Source organism: Aquarana catesbeiana, linkage group LG04 (assembly GCF_042186555.1).
Source record: "Aquarana catesbeiana isolate 2022-GZ linkage group LG04, ASM4218655v1, whole genome shotgun sequence".
NCBI classification, from domain to species: Eukaryota; Metazoa; Chordata; class Amphibia; order Anura; family Ranidae; genus Aquarana; species Aquarana catesbeiana.
In genome coordinates, this window is record NC_133327.1 from 234,428,862 (window position 1) to 234,446,926 (window position 18,065).

The window sequence follows — 18,065 nt, forward strand, 5'->3', positions numbered from 1 at the left end:
GTATTTTGGGGTGTAATTCCACATATACCCGTGGCATGTGTGAGCAATATATAATTTCAGTGACAACTTTGTGTAAACATATTTTTTATTTATTTTTTTGTCATTTTTCAATTACTTATGACAAAAAATGAAAAGTTCATTGGCCTTAACTTGCCTCTCAGCAAATTCCTTGGGGTGCCTACTTTCCAAAAAGGGGTAATTTGGGGTGTTTTGTACTGCGGCCCTGCTATTTTAGCACCTCAAGAAATTAGATGGGCAGTCAAAATAAAAGCTGCCTAAGTTCCAGTTAGGCATACCATAGTTTGACATTTTTTTTTTTTCCCAAAGACATGTGGCTGAATACATTTTGCCCTAAATGTATGACAAAAATTGAGCTTATTGGATATTTTTTATAATAAAAAGTTGAAAATATATATTTTTTTCAAACTTTTCGGCCTTTTTAATTTTATATGCAAAAAATAATCCCAGTGGTAATCAAATACCACCAAAAGGAAGCTCTATTTGTGAAGAATAAAAAGACGTAAATGTTATTTGGGCACAGCGTTGCATGGCCGCGCAATTACCAGTTAAAGTAGCGCAGTGCCAAATTGCAAAAAAATGCTCTGATCAGGAAGGGGGTGAAACCTTCCAGAGCTGAAGTGGTTAAAGTAAAACAAATATTTTCTGTTGTCATGACTGAAAACAATGCTGTTAACCCTTCATAAAAGATTAATATTGTAATTTTAGTTGATGTGTGTTTTTTTTTTTTTTTTTTTTTCGTTGCAGGCTAGTAGAATAGCAAGAGATAATGAAGTTCGAGAGAGTGATAAAGAGCAACTCAAAGCCATTTCTGCCCGGGACCCTCTCTCTGAAATTACTGAGCAAGAAAAAGAGTTTCTCTGGAGCCACAGGTACCACTCATTTGACCTGACTGCTTTAGGTTTATTACAGCAAGCCTTAAAAAGCATTCCCCACTATTCCTTAGTGTGCTTGCTAGATCAGTACACACAAGGCCTTTTTGTATTCCTGCTGCGGTGCGTTGCATTAAAATAATGCTGCAATACAATTTCTCTGGAACATCACAGGGCATACTGGGTACAACACAACTGCTGAATGTGCATTGCAGCCAATTCAATGTGTGCTTGGACTTAAAAAAAAATTAACTACCTAAAATAGGTAAACTATTTAAAGCAAATAAAAGCATACACAATTTGCAAGCCTGTTTCTAATCCTAATACTTACATTTCTAGAAGCCATTGATGTCTTGCACTTGCAGACACAGGAATTGAAATACAGTAGAAGAGAATGTACACAGAAATTTAAGTGCAAAACACAAAGTGAAGTGCGGAAAGAGGGACCAGTGAGATCCAGTGGCCTTGGCACCCCTCTCCAGTGATCCAGTCAACTGTGCTGCTCATGGAGTGTATTGGTGCACAGGACATAGAAGTGGATGAGAAGGGGTTACCACCGCATCAAAATGGTCAATGTAGTGGCCACATCCCTGAAATATGTGAAACAAAAGGACTATTCCCCCTTAAGTGGGACTTTAAAGGCCACAGATACTGACGTGTAGAAAAACAATTTTTATTACATAAGAAAATTATTCCAGATCAAACATTAAAAGACGTCTGGTATCTAATATTGTCTACATGTGACGAACATAACAAGAAAACATAATACAACCGTACATATAAAATGACACTAGTACTCTCCAGTGGATGGTAATCCCTGGTACCCAACGCATTTCCAGTTTAACTCATTCGTTGGGGATAGAGAGTAGAGATAGTTACGGTCAAAAATAGTTTAACTCAAGCAGAGTGACTCCATGTGGAAAACACATGAGGCAACGGTCAGGATGGGGGTGCAGACAAACACCAGCCTAGGATCAATGTGAGTTTGGAACAATAAATTCCCAGATCTGTTTGATAACAGGTGAGCAGCAGCAACTGAGTTTCAGTGGTTGAGTCTGGACGGTGTGTGCTCTGCCGGTATCAGGACAGAAGCTAGCCGGAGCCTTCAGTAAAGCTCCAAACTCAGTGGATCACACCAAAACGCGGACTAGGCCGAAGCCGCGGCCTCACTTAAAAACTCCTGCCTGCAGCTCCTCAAGACCGATGCGGTGTCCCCAGCCCTAGTTCATACTTTGTATGGGAGAGAAAATTGAGTACTGTCCATGATACTTTTTTTATTTCCACTAACATACAATTTTCTTTCTCGAACATCACGGGACACAGAGCCACAGTAATTACTGATGGGTTATATAGGTATCACTGGTGATTGGACACTGGCACACCCTATCAGGAAGTTCAACCCCCTATATAATCCCTCCCCCTTGCAGGGATACCTCAGTTTTTACGCCAGTGTCTTAGGTGATGGACGTGTAAAGATGTCCTGTGCTGAGCTCCAAAGGGAATATCCTAAGATCCTATACTGGGGCAAGCCAGGCGAACCGGATCCATTCAAAGTGTCTTTTCATGGCCGAATTGAATGGTACCCGGGCCTCGTGTCCGAAGAAACGAGGTTTTACCCGTAATGCTTCTCTTTTTAGAGAGCTGGACCCTGCAGATCAGAAAATGGCTTTAAACTTCCTAATTTCTGGCGAGGTGCTTTACGGTCCCAGAACTGTTGGATCCCCCTATTCGTAGGGGGCCCCAGTCTCTGACGGTTTTTTCAAACGGAGCCCACCGTGAGAGGTGAAGATTGGGTCTGTGTAAACAGCACCCTGCAGCTGGATAAGGTAAGAGGAGATTCCACAGAATTTTTGAGTTCTAGTGGCTTTTCTCCTTTAAGGTAAATGCATGCTATGCCTATTGTGACCACCGGGGGCTGCCAAGAGCACAAACCTGCACATGCTGACTGTCTTTCTCAGGTGTTGTAATCGCTGATTATGTCCCAGCGTCTCAAGCAGGCTGCAAACAGGTAAGGTGGAAGGGGGGATTTCTCATGTTTGAATGTTCCCCCCCAGGCTAGAGAGGGGCCACAGGGGTCTAGAAAGTGGTTATACCACCCGGGCTCTGTGGCCTAATGGCCACCATCTCTGAAGATAGCCGTTCAGGCAGATCTTGTTACCAGCCTCCCTCCTCCCCCCCCCCCCCCCCCCATCCCCAGCCTTTCTCCAGAAGCATGACAGGAGAGTCGGCAGTGCGGGAAGCGCTCGTTTTTTTCAAAACTCGAGGGGGGGGGCGGTAGAGGAGAGGGCGGGACGTCAGCACAGAGTGCTTAGACTCCCACTCAGGCCAGCTGCAGGCTATTAAAGGCACTCTGTACAGGTGCACTCAGCCTTCTGAGAGACACAGAGCTGACGGTCGCATGTAAAGTGGGACACAGGCATTCTCCTAGGCAGCATTTACTGAAGTAACACCAGACTGAGCATTGGGTAGCAAGGCTTTTAGCCAGACTACATCGCTCAGCGGGCAGTGTTCATTTGTATACCTCACACCTTGTTGCTTTGCACTATGGGTAGAAGAGGTTCAAGCACCCCAGGAACCAGAGACACTAGGGGATCTCGTTCAGGTTCTGAGGGCCCCCTGTTGGCAGCATCCTCCCCCCCCAAAGATGGGCCAGGGACGGCTAGCCGGGGAGAGCCATCGGGGTCAGGGGCTACACCTGCCTCTGGCACTTCAGCCTCTGTATATATTACACAAGAGGTTTTTTCCTCAACCATTAATGGTCTAGAGGAAAGATTAATGGCCGTGATTACGTCTTCACTCAGTGGAAGAAAACGCACTAGGCTTTCCTCTGTTCCCCAAGACCCTCAGACAGAGGAGCTCTGGGATAAAGGAGATGAATTCCTTTCAGAGGATCGGGATGGGACGGATGATTCCTCTTCGGGGGAATCAGGTGGAGAGGGACCCTCTGCGACTTCCCAAGAGGAGAAAGTTTTAGTGCAGTTCCTCACTGGATTGGTCCGCTCCACATTTAAGTTGCCCATACCTGAAACTGCTAAAGAATCCTCTTCTGCTTTGGGGTCACTGAAACCTTTCCAAGCAGCACATGCTTTTCCTGTTCATACTTTACTTGAAAAGCTCATTTATTCTGAGTGGGATCACCCAGACAAACTTTTTTTTCCGCCGAGAAAGTTTTCAACACTTTATCCGATGGAAGAAAAGTTTATTAAAATGTGGGGAATACCGGCTATTGATGCCGCCATTTCCTCCGTAAATAATAGCCTGACTTGTCCTGTAGACAATGCTCAGATGCTCAGGGATCCTGTAGATAAAAGGATGGAATCCCTATTGAAGGATGTTTTCTCCTTAGCAGGATCAGTGGCCCAACCTGCAGTAGCAGCGATTGGAGTCTGTCAATACTTTAGAGACCATGTTAAGCAGGTCATCAAAGTATTACCTGAACAGCAGGCCCAGGGGTTTGCTAACCTTCCAGCGGCCTTATGCTTTGTGGTTGACGCCATTAGAGATTCTATCGTGCAAACCTCCCGTCTTTCACTGGGGTTGGTGCATATACGTAGAATCCTATGGTTGAAAAATTGGTCAGCCGAAGCACCATGTAAGAAGCTACTGGCTGGGTTTCCATTTCGTGGTGCAAGGTTGTTTGGAGAGGACTTGGATAACTATATCAAGAGAATCTCTTGTGGGAAAAGCACTCTCTTACCTGTCAAGAAGAAGAGTAAGCGTCCCTCTTTCAAACGGACTCTTTCCCCAGCGCCGGGGGCTTCAGCCTCCAGGCAGTCTCGACGGCCGCCTCCATCGGAGTCCAGAGACAAGAGTCAACCCCAGGGACAAAAGAAGTCCTGGGGAAAGAAGCCTACTAGGCAAAACACTAAGACCTCTGCATGAGGGGGCGCCCCCGCTCACTCGAGTGGGGGGAAGACTGCGACAGTTCTCAGAGCTCTGGCACGAGGACTTCCAGGACAGATGGGTAATCTCCACGGTAACCTTAGGGTACAAGCTGGAGTTTCAGGAATTCCCTTCTCCTCGGTTCCTCAGATCAAATGTTCCCAGAGACCCAGAGAAGAAGCAGTCGCTCCTTCTAGCGTTAGAACGACTTTTGTCGCAGGAGGTCATTATGATAGTTCCCGCAAAGGACCAGGGATTGGGCTTCTATTCCAACCTTTTTACGGTCCAAAAGCCAAATGGGGATGTCAGGCCCATTTTGGACTTAAGGGATCTGAACCGATTCCTAAGGATTCAATCCTTCCGCATGGAATCAATTCGAACAGTAGTTCCCACCCTGCAGGGAGGAGAATTTCTGGCATCAATAGACATCAGAGATGCATATCTGCATGTGCCCATTTTTCCTGCTCATCAGAAGTTTCTGCGCTTCGAGGTAGGAGGGCGCCATTTCCAGTTTGTGGCTCTGCCTTTCGGGATAGCCACTGCACCTCGAGTGTTCACAAAGATCTTGGCTCCTCCTCTGGCCAGATTAAGGGCTCAGGGTATAGCTGTCATAGCATACCTAGACGACCTGCTCTTGATAGACCGGTCGGTAGCCTCTTTGAATGGAAACTTGAGGACCACGGTCAGGTATCTAGAACACCTGGGTTGGATCCTCAACTTAGAAAAGTCTTTCCTAAAACCAGTAAGAAGACTGGAGTATTTAGGTCTGATTATAGATACAAGCCAGGAGAAAATATTTCTACCCCAGGCAAAGATCACTGCTTTGAGAGAGCTGATTCTGACAGTAAGGACCAAGAAGGGTCCCTCAGTCCACCTTTGTATGAGGCTACTAGGGAAGATGGTGTCTTCATTCGAAGCAGTTCCCTATGCTCAGTTTCACTCAAGAATGCTGCAACACAGTATTCTGTTGACCTGGAACAAGAAGGTTCAGGCATTAGACTTTCCGATGCACTTGTCGCATGCGGTGCGTCCGAGCCTCAATTGGTGGCTCATACCCGAAAACCTGCAGAAGGGGAAATCCTTTCTACTGGTTACCTGGACGGTGGTAACAACAGATGCCAGTCTGTCAGGTTGGGGAGCAGTTCTGGAACAGGCTGCGGTCCAAGGGGTATGGTCCAAGACAGAGAGGACCTTACCCATCAACATTCTGGAGATCCGGGTGATGCATCTAGCTCTAAAGGCCTGGACTATCAGGCTACAGGGTTGTCCGGTCAGGATCCAGTCCGACAATGCCACAGCAGTGGCTTATGTCAATCATCAGGGAGGCACCCGGAGCCGAGCTGCTCAAAAAGAGGTGAACCAGATCTTAGTCTGGGCAGAGATGCATGTGCCATGCATATCGGCAGTTTTCATCCCGGGAATAGAGAATTGGCAGGCGGACTATCTAAGTCGCTAGCAGTTACTTCCAGGGGAATGGTCTCTGCATCCCGACGTCTTTTGGGCCATATGCCAAAGATGGGGGGTTCCAGTTGTAGATCTCTTTTGCATCCCGATTCAACAAAAAGATAGACAGATTTGTGGCAAGGACAAAAGATCCTCTTGCATGCGGGACGGATGCGTTGGTGATTCCGTGGCATCGGTTCTCACTGATTTACGCATTCCCGCCTATTCTGCTACTACCACGACTCCTTCGCAGGATCAGGCAGGAAAGGAAGTCGGTACTTCTGGTGGCCCCCGCTTGGCCCAGAAGGACTTGGTATGCAGAAATAGTAAGGATGACGGTAGGTTCCCCGTGGACACTACCGGAACGCCCAGACCTGTTATCTCAAGGTCCAGTGTTCCATCCTGCCTTACAAACGCTAAATTTGACGGTTTGGCTATTGAGACCCACGTTCTGAAGAGTCGTGGGCTCTCAGGTCCTGTCATATCTACCTTGATTAATGCAAGGAAGCCAGCTTCCAGGATTTATCATAGAGTCTGGAAGGCTTATATAACCTGGTGTGAATCCAGAGGTTGGCATCCCAGGAAATATGTCATAGGTAGAATCCTTGATTTTCTACAGATGGGATTAGAGATGAAGCTGGCCTTGAGTACCATCAAGGGCCAGGTCTCTGCTTTATCAGTATTATTTCAGCGGCCACTTGCTTCGCATTCTTTGGTCCGAAACTTTATGCAGGGGGTGATGCGTCTTAATCCTCCGGTTAAAGCGCCCCTAAACCCCTGGGACTTGAATTTGGTCCCGGCTGTGTTACAGAAACGGCCTTTTGAACCAATAAGTCAGATTCCTTTGGTCTTGTTGACAAGGAAATTAATTTTTCTGGTGGCCATCTCTTCTGCTAGAAGAGTATCAGAATTAGCACCTCTTTCCTGTAAGGAGCCTTATTTGATTATACACAAGGATAGAGTGGTACTACACCCTCATCCTAGTTTTTTACCGAAGGTGGTTTCTGATTTTCATTTAAACCAAGACATTGTTCTACCTTCCTTTTTTCCAGATCCCTGTTCCCCGGAAGAGAGATCTCTACATTCGTTGGATGTAGTAAGAACAGTTAAGGCCTATCTAGGGGCAACTGCTCAGATCCGCAAGACGGATGTTTTGTTTGTGCTGCCAGAGGGTCCCAATAGAGGACAGGCAGCGTCAAAAGCTACCATTTCTAAATGGATTCGACAGTTGATCATTCAAGCTTACGGTTTGAAACAGAAGATTCCTCCGTTTCAGATCAGGGCACATTCCACAAGGGCTATTGGTGCTTCTTGGGCAGTGCATCACCAGGCCTCTATGGCTCAAATCTGCAAGGCCGCAACCTGGTCTTCAGTTCATACATTCACCAGATTCTATCAGGTGGATGTGAGAAGGCATGAGGATATCGCCTTTGGGCGTAGTGTGCTGCAGGCAGCGGTACAGGGTCCTCAGGTCTGATTGCACCCTACTTGGTCGTGGTTCCCTCCCCTCAGGTAGCATTGCTCTGGGACATCCCATCAGTAATTACTGTGGCTCTGTGTCCCGTGATGTTCGAGAAAGAAAATAGGATTTTTTAAAACGGCTTACCTGTAAAATCCTTTTCTTTCGAAGGACATCACGGGACACAGAGGTCCCGCCCCTCTTCTAATACACTATATTGCTTGGCTACAAAACTGAGGTATCCCTGCAAGGGGGAGGGATTATATAGGGGGTTGAACTTCCTGATAGGGTGTGCCAGTGTCCAATCACCAGTGATACCTATATAACCCATCAGTAATTACTGTGGCTCTGTGTCCCGTGATGTCCTTCGAAAGAAAAGGATTTTACAGGTAAGCTGTTTTAAAAAATCCTATTTTTCAGGACAAGCTTTCGGGGTATGTCCCCTTCTTCAAGGTCCAAGCAGTACTGTTTGTATGAACATACAATTAGTCTCTTCTCCCCTCAGAGAACCGGGATCTCTGTGTTTACACACAGAGATCCCAGTTCTCGCCGGGTCACAAGCGATCGTGGGAGCCCGACTGTCATCGCGACCACCGGGCACTCGCATCGGCTCCAGGGGCGAGCAGCACGCGCGCCCCTAGTGGCCACAGGGCGAATCGGCTTATGGCAACGTTGTGTCGCCCAGCCTTGCCATTCTGCCACAGTGCAGTGGCTGGTCGGCAAGTGGTTAAACGCAGGCTGCTATGTTTTCATATGAACTGCATGCATACAGTGCCTTGCTAAATTATTCACCCCCCCCCCCCCCGGGCTTTTTACCTATTTTGTTACATTACAGCCTTTAGTTCAATGTTTTTTTAATCTGAATTGTATGTGTTGGATCAGAACACAATAGTCTAAGTTAGTGAAGTAAAATTAGAAAAATATATACATAAAACTAGGATAATTGGCATGTGCGTATGTATTCACCCCCTTTATGAAGCCCATAAAAAGCTCTGGTGCAACCAATTGCCTTCAGAAGTCACATAATTAGTGAAATGATGTCCACCTGTGTGCAATCTAAGTGTCACATGATCTGTCATTACATATACACACCTTTTGGAAAGGCCCCAGAAGCTGCAACACCTAAGCAAGAGGCACCACTAACCAAACACTGCCATGAAGACCAAGGAACTTTCCAAACAAGTAAGGAACAATGTTGTTGAGAAGTACAAGTCAGGGTTAGCTTATAAAAACCTTTGAAAAAGTTGAAAAAACCTTAAAAATCTTTGATCCCTAGGAACACCATCAAATCTGTCATAACCAAATAGAAAGAACATGGCACAACAACAAATCTTGTTGCCATCTTCTACTTCTTGTCATCAGGTCCCATCTGCAGGTGCCAAGGGATGCAGTTGTGACTGCCAAGAAAATCTTGGTTTTTACGCTCGTTTGTGAGTAGTACCATTGCTTTTAAATACTTTTAATAAAACTCCTATATTGGTAATGCACTAGGTCGGTGCGCCCTCTTTTCTTTTTGTTTTCACAACAACAAATCTGCCAAGATACGGCCGCACACCAAAACTCAGACCAGGCGAGGAGGGCATTAATCAGAGAGGCAGAACAGAGACCTAAGGTAACGCTGGAGGAGCTGCAGAGTTCCACAGCAGAGACTGGAATATCTGTACATAGGACGACAATAAGCCGTACGCTCCATAAGGTTGGGCTTTATGGCAGAGTGACCAGAAGAAAGCCATTACCTTCAACAAAAAATGAAATGGCACGTTTTGAGTTTGTGAAAAGGCATGTGGGAGACTCCCAAAATGTATGGAGGAAGGTGCTCTGGTCTGATGAGACTAAAATTGAACTTTTTGCCCATCAAAGAAAACGCTATGTCTGGCGCAAACCCAACACATCACATCGCCCAAAGAACACCATCCCCACAGTGAAACATGGTGGTTGCAGCATCAGGCTGTGGGGATGTTTTTCAGCAGTCCAGACTGGGAAACTGATCAGAGTTGAGGGAAAGATGGATGGTGCCAAATACAGGGATATTCTTGAGTAAAACCTGTACCACTCTGTGTGTGATTTGAGGCTAGGACGGAGGTTCACCTTCCAGCAGGACAATGACCCCAAACACGCTGCTAAAGTAACACTTGAGTGGTTAAGGGGGAACCAGTAATGACCGAGTCAAAGCCCAAACCTCAATCCAATAGAAAATCTGTGGTCAGACTTAAAGGTTGCTGTTCACAAGCGCAAACCATCCAACTTGAAGGAGCTGGAGCAGTTTTGCAAGGAGGAATGGGCAAAAATCCCAGTGGTAAGATGTGTCAAGCTCATAGAGACTTATCCAAAGCGACTTGGAGCTGTGATAGCAGCAAAAGGTGGCTCTACAAAGTATAGACTTTAGGGGGGTGAATAGTTATGCACATTGACCTTTTCTGTTATTTTGTCCTATTTGTTTGCTTCACAATAAAAAAAAAACAAAAAAACTTCAAAGTTTTGGGCATGGTCTTTAAATTAAATAATGCAAATCTTCAAACAATCCATGTTAATTCCAGGTTGTGAGGCAACAAAACACAGAAAATGCCAAGGGGGTGAATACTTTTGCAAGGTACTGTATGTGCTTAGTTGCATTAAACTGCATATATGGGCTCATTTTACATTAAACTGTATACATATCTGTTTTTTTGCCTAGGACTACATACATATCTGTTTTCTCTAGTCATCTTCCAGGACGGCATAACCTGAGAGATGACTGGTCCACCTGACAGGAAACACAATCAACATACAAGGTTAAAAGGCCCCTCCCTTCCCCCTGCACCTCAGTTCTTGATTGTGTTTCCCGGCAGCGAAACGTTTGTTGTTTTTTCTCAGACCTGAAGCTAGGAGCGGATGGTCCCCCGCCTGAGGGCTGGACGCCAAAGCCGGGGAGGGTGGCGGGTCCAGCCATGGCCCTGTCCTTCTCAGGGGGTCCCCCCAATGGCCGGGGGAGAGAGTCTTCCCCGGCAAGGAGTCTCCCGGGTACAGAGGGGTAGCCCGGAACTCCTGTGAGCACATACCTCATGCTTTTTCCTTCCACCCAGTCAGGTACGGAGGTCATGAAGGAACTGGAGCTCAGGCTGGTGTCTAGGCCACAGAGGGGGTAGAGGACGCCAGCCAGGTCGGTACCTTGGTGCCTTGTAGGGCTGGTGGAGGTCCTGGACTTCATAGGGAATGCTGAAGCTCCTGTATTTGGAGCAGGCTTCCCAGGGTGGAGTAAGATGGCGGCATTTCCGGTTCCGGGCGCTGTAACTTCCGACTTCCGGTCTATGCCAAAATGGCGGATTCAGACACTAGAGGCCAAAATCCTCCCTCAGACAGTGGCTCTCCAACAAAATGGTGCCGATCATCGGTGTATAGGAGAAGACACTCAGCGCTCCAGGGAAAAGCAGGAGGCCTCACGATACTCCTCTCTTGAGGTCGGAAAACCTCACAAAGCAGCAGATATGGATGGAGAGGAGGTAACAGCTGCAACCTTAGCCCAGGAAGAGGCCAGTGGTGGTGAGTCCTCTTTCGTTTTTTTGTGGTGAAGTAAGAAGGGTCTTACCTACACCATAGGGGGGGGGGGGTGAGAGAGAGAGACACAGACAGAAAGTCTTAGGAAACTGGTTAAAGTTTGGACTTTGTCTTTTTTGTCTCCCTAGATCCTGGCAGCTCTGCTCAAGGGGCTCACAAGATGAAGCGCAAAAATCCCCCCCCTCCCAGGTCAAAAAGATGTGGGAATTGTAATGATAAGCTCCCACAGGACCATGGGAAACCTTTTTGCTATAGGTGCATACAAAAAACTGTCTAGTAAGGAAACCTCACAGGTTATGAGGGACTTCCTTGCGGTACAGTCGGAGATGCTTTCTACCCTCCAGTCTATTAAGACTGCTATAGCACCTAAAGCGGAGGATAGAGAAATCCTGTCCTCTAGAGAAGGCACTTTCTCTCAGGGAGGTTTTTCAGACAGGGGTCAGAAAACCTTGCAAGGACCCCCTTCCTCTGTCACTTCAGGAGTTGAGGAGTTTGAGGAGTCAGAGGAGGACTCATTAGAGGAAGGTGTAGACACAGACGCTGACAGCCAGGATAGTGACAGTCCTAGAGCTAGTAGCCACCTCTTTCCCGTGGAAGACATGGGGCAGTTACTTAGGGCGATCTATGCCTCTGAGGATATCCCAGAACCTCTGGTTCAGGCGTCGGCCCGGGACAAGATGTACAGGGGTTTGGGAAAGCCTCAGTCCAGGGTGTTCCCAGTTCATCAGGCTCTAAAGGAGGTGATTTTGAGAGAGTGGAAAGACCCGGAAAGAAAGGTTCTTAGACTCAAAACTTGGAAGAGAAGGTTTAAAACCCCTAAGTTGGACGCAGCCCTGTCGCAGGTTTCTAAAAAATCTGACTTGTCTTTTGAGGATTCAGGGAACCTAAAAGACCAAATGGACAGGAGGGCGGAGGCGCTTTTGCGCAGAGCATGGGATTCCAATGCGGCTGCCATGGCTCCTGCTTTGGCATCAGCATGCGTGGCAAGAAACGTGGACGCATGGTTAGGCAGACTTTCTAACCATGTTTCTAAAGGCAGTGATTCCAAAGAAATCAGAGACTCCTTAGAAATAATAGGTAAGGCTGTGGCATATTTGGCAGATGCGGCTGTGGAGTCTGTCAGGAACACAGCCAAATCTGCGGCCCTCCTTAACTCCGCAAGAAGGGCAGTCTGGGTCAAATCATGGGAAGGGGACCATATGTCTAGATCAAGGCTATGTGGTTTGCCCTTTGAAGGTTCACAACTCTTTGGACCTGGCCTGGATCAGGTGCTGTCAAGGTCAGCAGAAAAGGGAAAAAAGTTCCCGGTCAAAGCTAAAGGAGCAAGGGGCAGGAAGTTTTTTCGTCCCTCCGTTAACCAGGGTCAATTCAAAGGAAAAAAGGATGCGAATAGGAGGTGGGGAAAGGGAAAGAGCGCACAAAAAGGTAGTCTGCTCTTTTCTGGACCTAAAGATGCCACCAAGCAGTCTAAGTGACGCCAGCATCAGGGTAGGGGGGAGATTGTCCCACTTTGTCCCTCAGTGGAAGAGAATCTCCGAAAGCCCCTATATCTTGCAGATTGTAATAGAGGGATATCGTTTGGAGTTTCTGTCCCCTCTGCCTCAAAACTTTTTTCTGACCCGTCTCCCCAAGGAAACTTCAAAAGCTGCAGGGCTGTTGGACAGCTTGCAGGGATTGGTGTTCCAGGAGGTGATCATCCCCGTTCCACCGGAAGAGCTTTACCAAGGGTTTTATTCCCATGTATTTGTCGTTCAAAAACCGTCAGGGAAATTTCGCCTGATATTAAATCTCAGGAAGTTGAACAGGTTTTTGCGACAAAAGAGCTTCCGGATGGAGAGTATATACACGGTGCGCAGGCACCTATTAAGAGGTGCGTTCTTAGCCACGATAGATCTAAGGGATGCTTACCTTCATATCCCGATCACCAGGAAACACCAGTCCCTGCTGAGATTCGCAGTCCTTACGAGCGAAGGGATTCAGCATTGGCAATTCCGAGCTCTTCCCTTTGGATTAGCTGCAAGCCCAAGGATCTTCACAAAGGTCCTGGCAGAGGTTGTAGCTTACCTACACCTACAGGGGGTGTCCCTTATACCCTACCTAGACGACCTTTTGGTATACGGGCAATCCCTAGAGCAGGTGGAGATAGACGTAGGCAGAGTGATTTTCACTCTGGAGTCCTTGGGCTGGATAGTAAACAGAGAGAAATCTTCTCTGGCACCATCCCAAATAAAAGTGTTCCTGGGATATCTGGTGGATACAGAGGTTCAGAAGCTGTTTCTTCCAGAGGAAAAACGCTTAAAGGTGGTTACAGCAGTATCCTCTTTAAAAGAAACCAGGGAGTGCTCTCGCAGGCATATCATGAGGGTCCTAGGTCTAATGACCTTGTGTATTCCAGCGGTTCCTTGGGCTCAGCTCCACTCCAGGGAGCTGCAGTTCTTCCTTTTGTCCTCCTGGGACAAAAGGAGAGAGTCATTGGATGCAAGGGTGTCTATTCCAACAAGAGTAAGGACCTCCCTAGATTGGTGGCTGGATCAGGACAAGCTCAGGGTGGGTTTACCCTGGGACCAGTGGAATCCCACAAGAATCACTACCGATGCAAGCGCTTGGGGTTGGGGCGCTCACCTGGGGGACATCCAGGCACAGGGGGCCTGGACGCCTTCTCAGGCAGGGGCATCCTCCAACCACAGAGAACTCTTGGCGGTGGGCCAGGCGTTAGTATCCTTTGGAGACAGGATTCAGGGCTTGGAGATCCAAGTCCTGTCAGACAATGTGACAACGGTCTCTTACCTGAATCGTCAGGGGGGCACCAGATCCAGGAAACTACTGAGTCTAGTCCTGAACATCCTAAACTGGGCCGAAGAGAATCTTCAGTCCATATCGGCGGTTCACATAAGAGGAACCGCCAATGTGGTAGCAGACTTCTTAAGCCGGCAACCCATCCTTCAAGGGGAATGGGAGTTAAATCAGGAGGTCTTTCTCCAGATAAGTCAGATGTTCGGGACTCCGGATATAGATCTTTTTGCCCACAGAGGGAACAAAAAAGTGGATCGTTTTTTCTCTCTCAACAGAGAAGGGGGATCCCAGGGAGTGGACGCTCTGTCTCAGGACTGGGACTTCCATCTAGCATACGCTTTTCCCCCACTAGTCTTAATACCACGGGTCTTACAAAAATTGGCCCGCTCAGATTGCGGACTGATCCTTATAGCCCCATGGTGGCCAAAAAGGACCTGGTTTGTCACTCTGAAAAAGTGGTCAATTTCTCCTCCGCTCTGTCTTCCAATCAGACGAGATCTTCTCCTACAGGGGCCAGTCCTCCACCCCGACCCGGGATTCCTCAAACTGACGGCATGGTTCTTGAGGAGGAGATCCTTAGGGGTAAGGGGTGCTCTGATAGGGTAATTGAGACCCTCTTGGGCAGCAGGAAGCTGGTCACCAGGAGGATCTACTCCAAGGTGTGGAATTGCTTCTCACAGTGGTGCCGTGATAAGGAGGTGTCTTACCCTTCAGTACCAGTGGTACTGGAATTTTTGCAAGCAGGGGTGGATCAGGGGATTTCCCCGAACACCTTGAGAATACAGATAGCAGCGTTATCTGTATTTTTGGATCAGAGGCTCGCACTAGAACCTCTGATTAAGAGATTTCTTCTGGCAAGGGAGAGGGTAACCCCTGTCAGAATGAATGTATTTCCTCCATGGAATTTATCTCTGGTTTTGGAGGCGCTGACGAAAGCGCCCTTCGAACCAGCGCAAGAGATTTCAGTTAAGTTTTTGACTCTTAAGTTAGCGTTTCTGTTGGCCATAACCACGGCCAGAAGGGTGAGCGACCTACAGGCCCTGTCAGTTAAGGAGCCTTTTTTGTTGATTCTGGAGGATAGAGTGGTTCTTAGACAGGACCCACTATATCTTCCCAAGGTCGCATCTAAGTTTAATAGATCTCAGGAGATCACTTTACCCTCCTTCTGTGATAATCCTAAAAATGAGAAGGAGAGGAAATTTAATTTATTAGATGTCAGGAAATGTTTATTGACATATCTAGATAGAGTAAAGGACTACAGAAAGTCGAATCATCTTTTAGTTTTATTTAGCGGCCCTAGAAAGGGAGGGCAGGCGTCTAAATCTACTGTGGCTAGGTGGATTAGGCAGACAATAACATTGGCCTATGAGCAGACCGGTTCCCCAGTACCAGGGAACCTTAAGGCCCACTCAACAAGATCCTTGGCGGCCTCTTGGGCAGAGAGAGCTGGGGCCTCGATAGAACAGGTCTGTCGCACAGCCACTTGGGCGAAGCAGGATACCTTTTTGAAACACTATAGAGTGGAACTGCTGTCGCCCCAGGATCTGACATTTGGAAGGAAGGTGCTACAAGCGGTGGTCCTGCCCTGAGGTAGGCCTTGAACTCCTTGTCCATCCTCTCAGGTTATGCCGTCCTGGAAGATGACTAGAGAAAATTGACAGTTACTTACCGATAACTGTTTTTCTAGGATATCTTCCAGGACGGCAGGCCTACTTCCCACCCATGTTTTAATATAAGTACTACGGGAAGAGTTTCTCTCTGTCACCCGGATAACCTATTACTTTGGGAGAACTGAGGTGCAGGGGGAAGGGAGGGGCCTTTTAACCTTGTATGTTGATTGTGTTTCCTGTCAGGTGGACCAGTCATCTCTCAGGTTATGCCGTCCTGGAAGATATCCTAGAAAAACAGTTATCGGTAAGTAACTGTCAATTTTTTTTGCCTAGGACTATATACATATGTGCCTATTTGCCTAGGGATACATACATATGTGCTTATTTGTCTACAGATACATACATATCTGCTTATTGCCTTGAGCTGCATACATAGATGCATGAATGGCAAGAATACTTGTATACCTGCATGTTTGCATATCTGGGTACCTGCTTACTTACCTACGGGGTTGTATAGTGGTAGACCATCATTGTCTAGGCCTGCATCCTTGTGGAACTGCATATTAGTTTGTCTAATACAGTCACTTTATTATGTATCTGTTAGACTAGCTAAATTACTTAGAAGGGTGAGGCAGGTACACCAACCTCCGGTTCAGTGGTCTGGCAATGTTCACGTCTGCTGTTGGACCAATGGCATCAGGGTGATCTGAGCCACTGTGGCGCCTGATCTAGGATCTAGCCTAGTTAGTACTTGGATGGGAGACTGCCCAGGTTTTCCTCCTAAATGAGGGAGGCATCTGAGATTGCTGTGTTTTGAGAGCATCTCAGACCATAAGATTTTGAAGCAATCTCTGAGGTGGTTCGCTCCTTCCTTAGTCGGGTCAGTCTTTACCTTGTGTTGTGTCTTGGAGCAAAAGTTATGGGCTCATTATTGTCAAACAATTAAATGGCAGCAGCTTCAAAACTGAATTGGGACATGAGGTCTATCTTAAGATCTCAATCCACTGGGCATCCTTCTGTTTCAGGCTCGGTCTGTTCAGTGATGACCTCTCTGCAAGAGGTAGATTGCGGGGCCCATAATCATCAGGAAATGCACAGCTTCATGTGTCGGGTTGTTTATAGCCTCATCAAAGGTTTCTGTAATTGCAGTGGAAATTGGTCTGTTTTCTTTTTTGTGACCATCCTTCGGGCTGGCCACAGCTTCTGAGCTTCACAAAGCTCCTAGCTCCGGTGCTGGACTTGCTAAAGACGCAGGGGGTGTCAATCTCAGTATACCTCAATAACCTTTGCTCGGGAAGCAGTTGGTCCAGATTTTCCTTCGATACATTTTGCAGTAGGAAGCTGTATTTAGGTCGAAGCACATTCCTTATGTACAGTCCTACTCCAGGTCTTGGTAAAGGATCATTCTCTGTCGGGAACTTTAAGATCAAGTCATTGGATTGCTGGAGGGCTCTGTTCCCGGGGTGTTGCACAGCTAAAGATTGGTGGTTAATGGTTCAGAATCTAGAAAGGTTGAATTCTTCCTTTCAGGTATTGGAAGATAATAACCACTGATGTCAGTTTTTCCATTTGGTTTGAGGGTGGCTACAGTTCAGTGGACTTGGTCTCCACAGGAGAGTATACTGCCCATAAATATCTTGAAGCTTTTGGCCAGTACTCCTTGCTCTGGATTATGGTACAAACCAGTTGTAGGTTCTATCCGGAAAAACCTCTGCAGGGGCATATATATCAACCACCAGGGTGGCACCAGGAGTCATGCGGCTCAGGAAGTTGAACCACATTCTGTCTAGGACAGCACAAGGGCTGTCTCTATCGTCCGTGCATATTCCAGATATAGAATAGTGGCAGGGGGAACTCTGCAGGTGAATCTACTAGATTCCAAGTTGCACAACAAGTTGGGACAGGTTGTGTCTGGGACGAGGGTCCCACTGGCAAGGGGGGGTATATGCACTGGTAACACCTTAGGGACCAGTTCTTCCTTATTTGACGCTTTCCCTCTGTTTCGACTTCTGCCACATCTTTTGCGAAGGATCCGGAAGGGGGTAACACTGATAATGTTACCCGAATTAGCCCAGTAGGGCTTGGTACACTGACATAGCGAGTCTTGCGGGGGTCGCTTCTTGGACACTCCCAGTCCAGTGGGACCTAATGGTATTGAATTCTGTATCTCAGCACTGTTGAGCCCCTGGAAGACAGCTTCGGGGAACTTCAATTACAGGACTTGGAAATATTTTTTTGCCTGGGGTGAAGCCAGGAAGTGGCACCCACAGAAATGTGAGTGGGAGATTCTTTTTCTTTCCCCAGTCGGTAGGGGAAAGGAGATTGGCCTTAAGTACCATTAAGGGTCAGCGTTCATTCCTATCATTTTTTTTTTTTTACAGGGACTGTTTCTCACTTCTTGATTCATACTTCATGCCACGTGTACCGTAGTCAGTCCCACCTGTCAGGCCACTC

At 47.2% G+C, this 18,065-nt stretch overlaps 1 protein-coding gene across 2 annotated transcripts in view; it reads left to right on the forward strand.

The window, feature by feature from the left end:
• PIK3CA (phosphatidylinositol-4,5-bisphosphate 3-kinase catalytic subunit alpha) overlaps positions 1–18,065 on the forward strand; it is a 242,171-nt gene that overhangs the window by 97,092 nt on the left and 127,014 nt on the right. For both annotated transcript variants that reach the window (XM_073626255.1, XM_073626254.1), the window contains one exon: positions 766–890. In XM_073626255.1, coding sequence (XP_073482356.1) covers positions 766–890 — 125 coding nt within the window. The remainder of the gene's footprint in view (positions 1–765; positions 891–18,065) is intronic.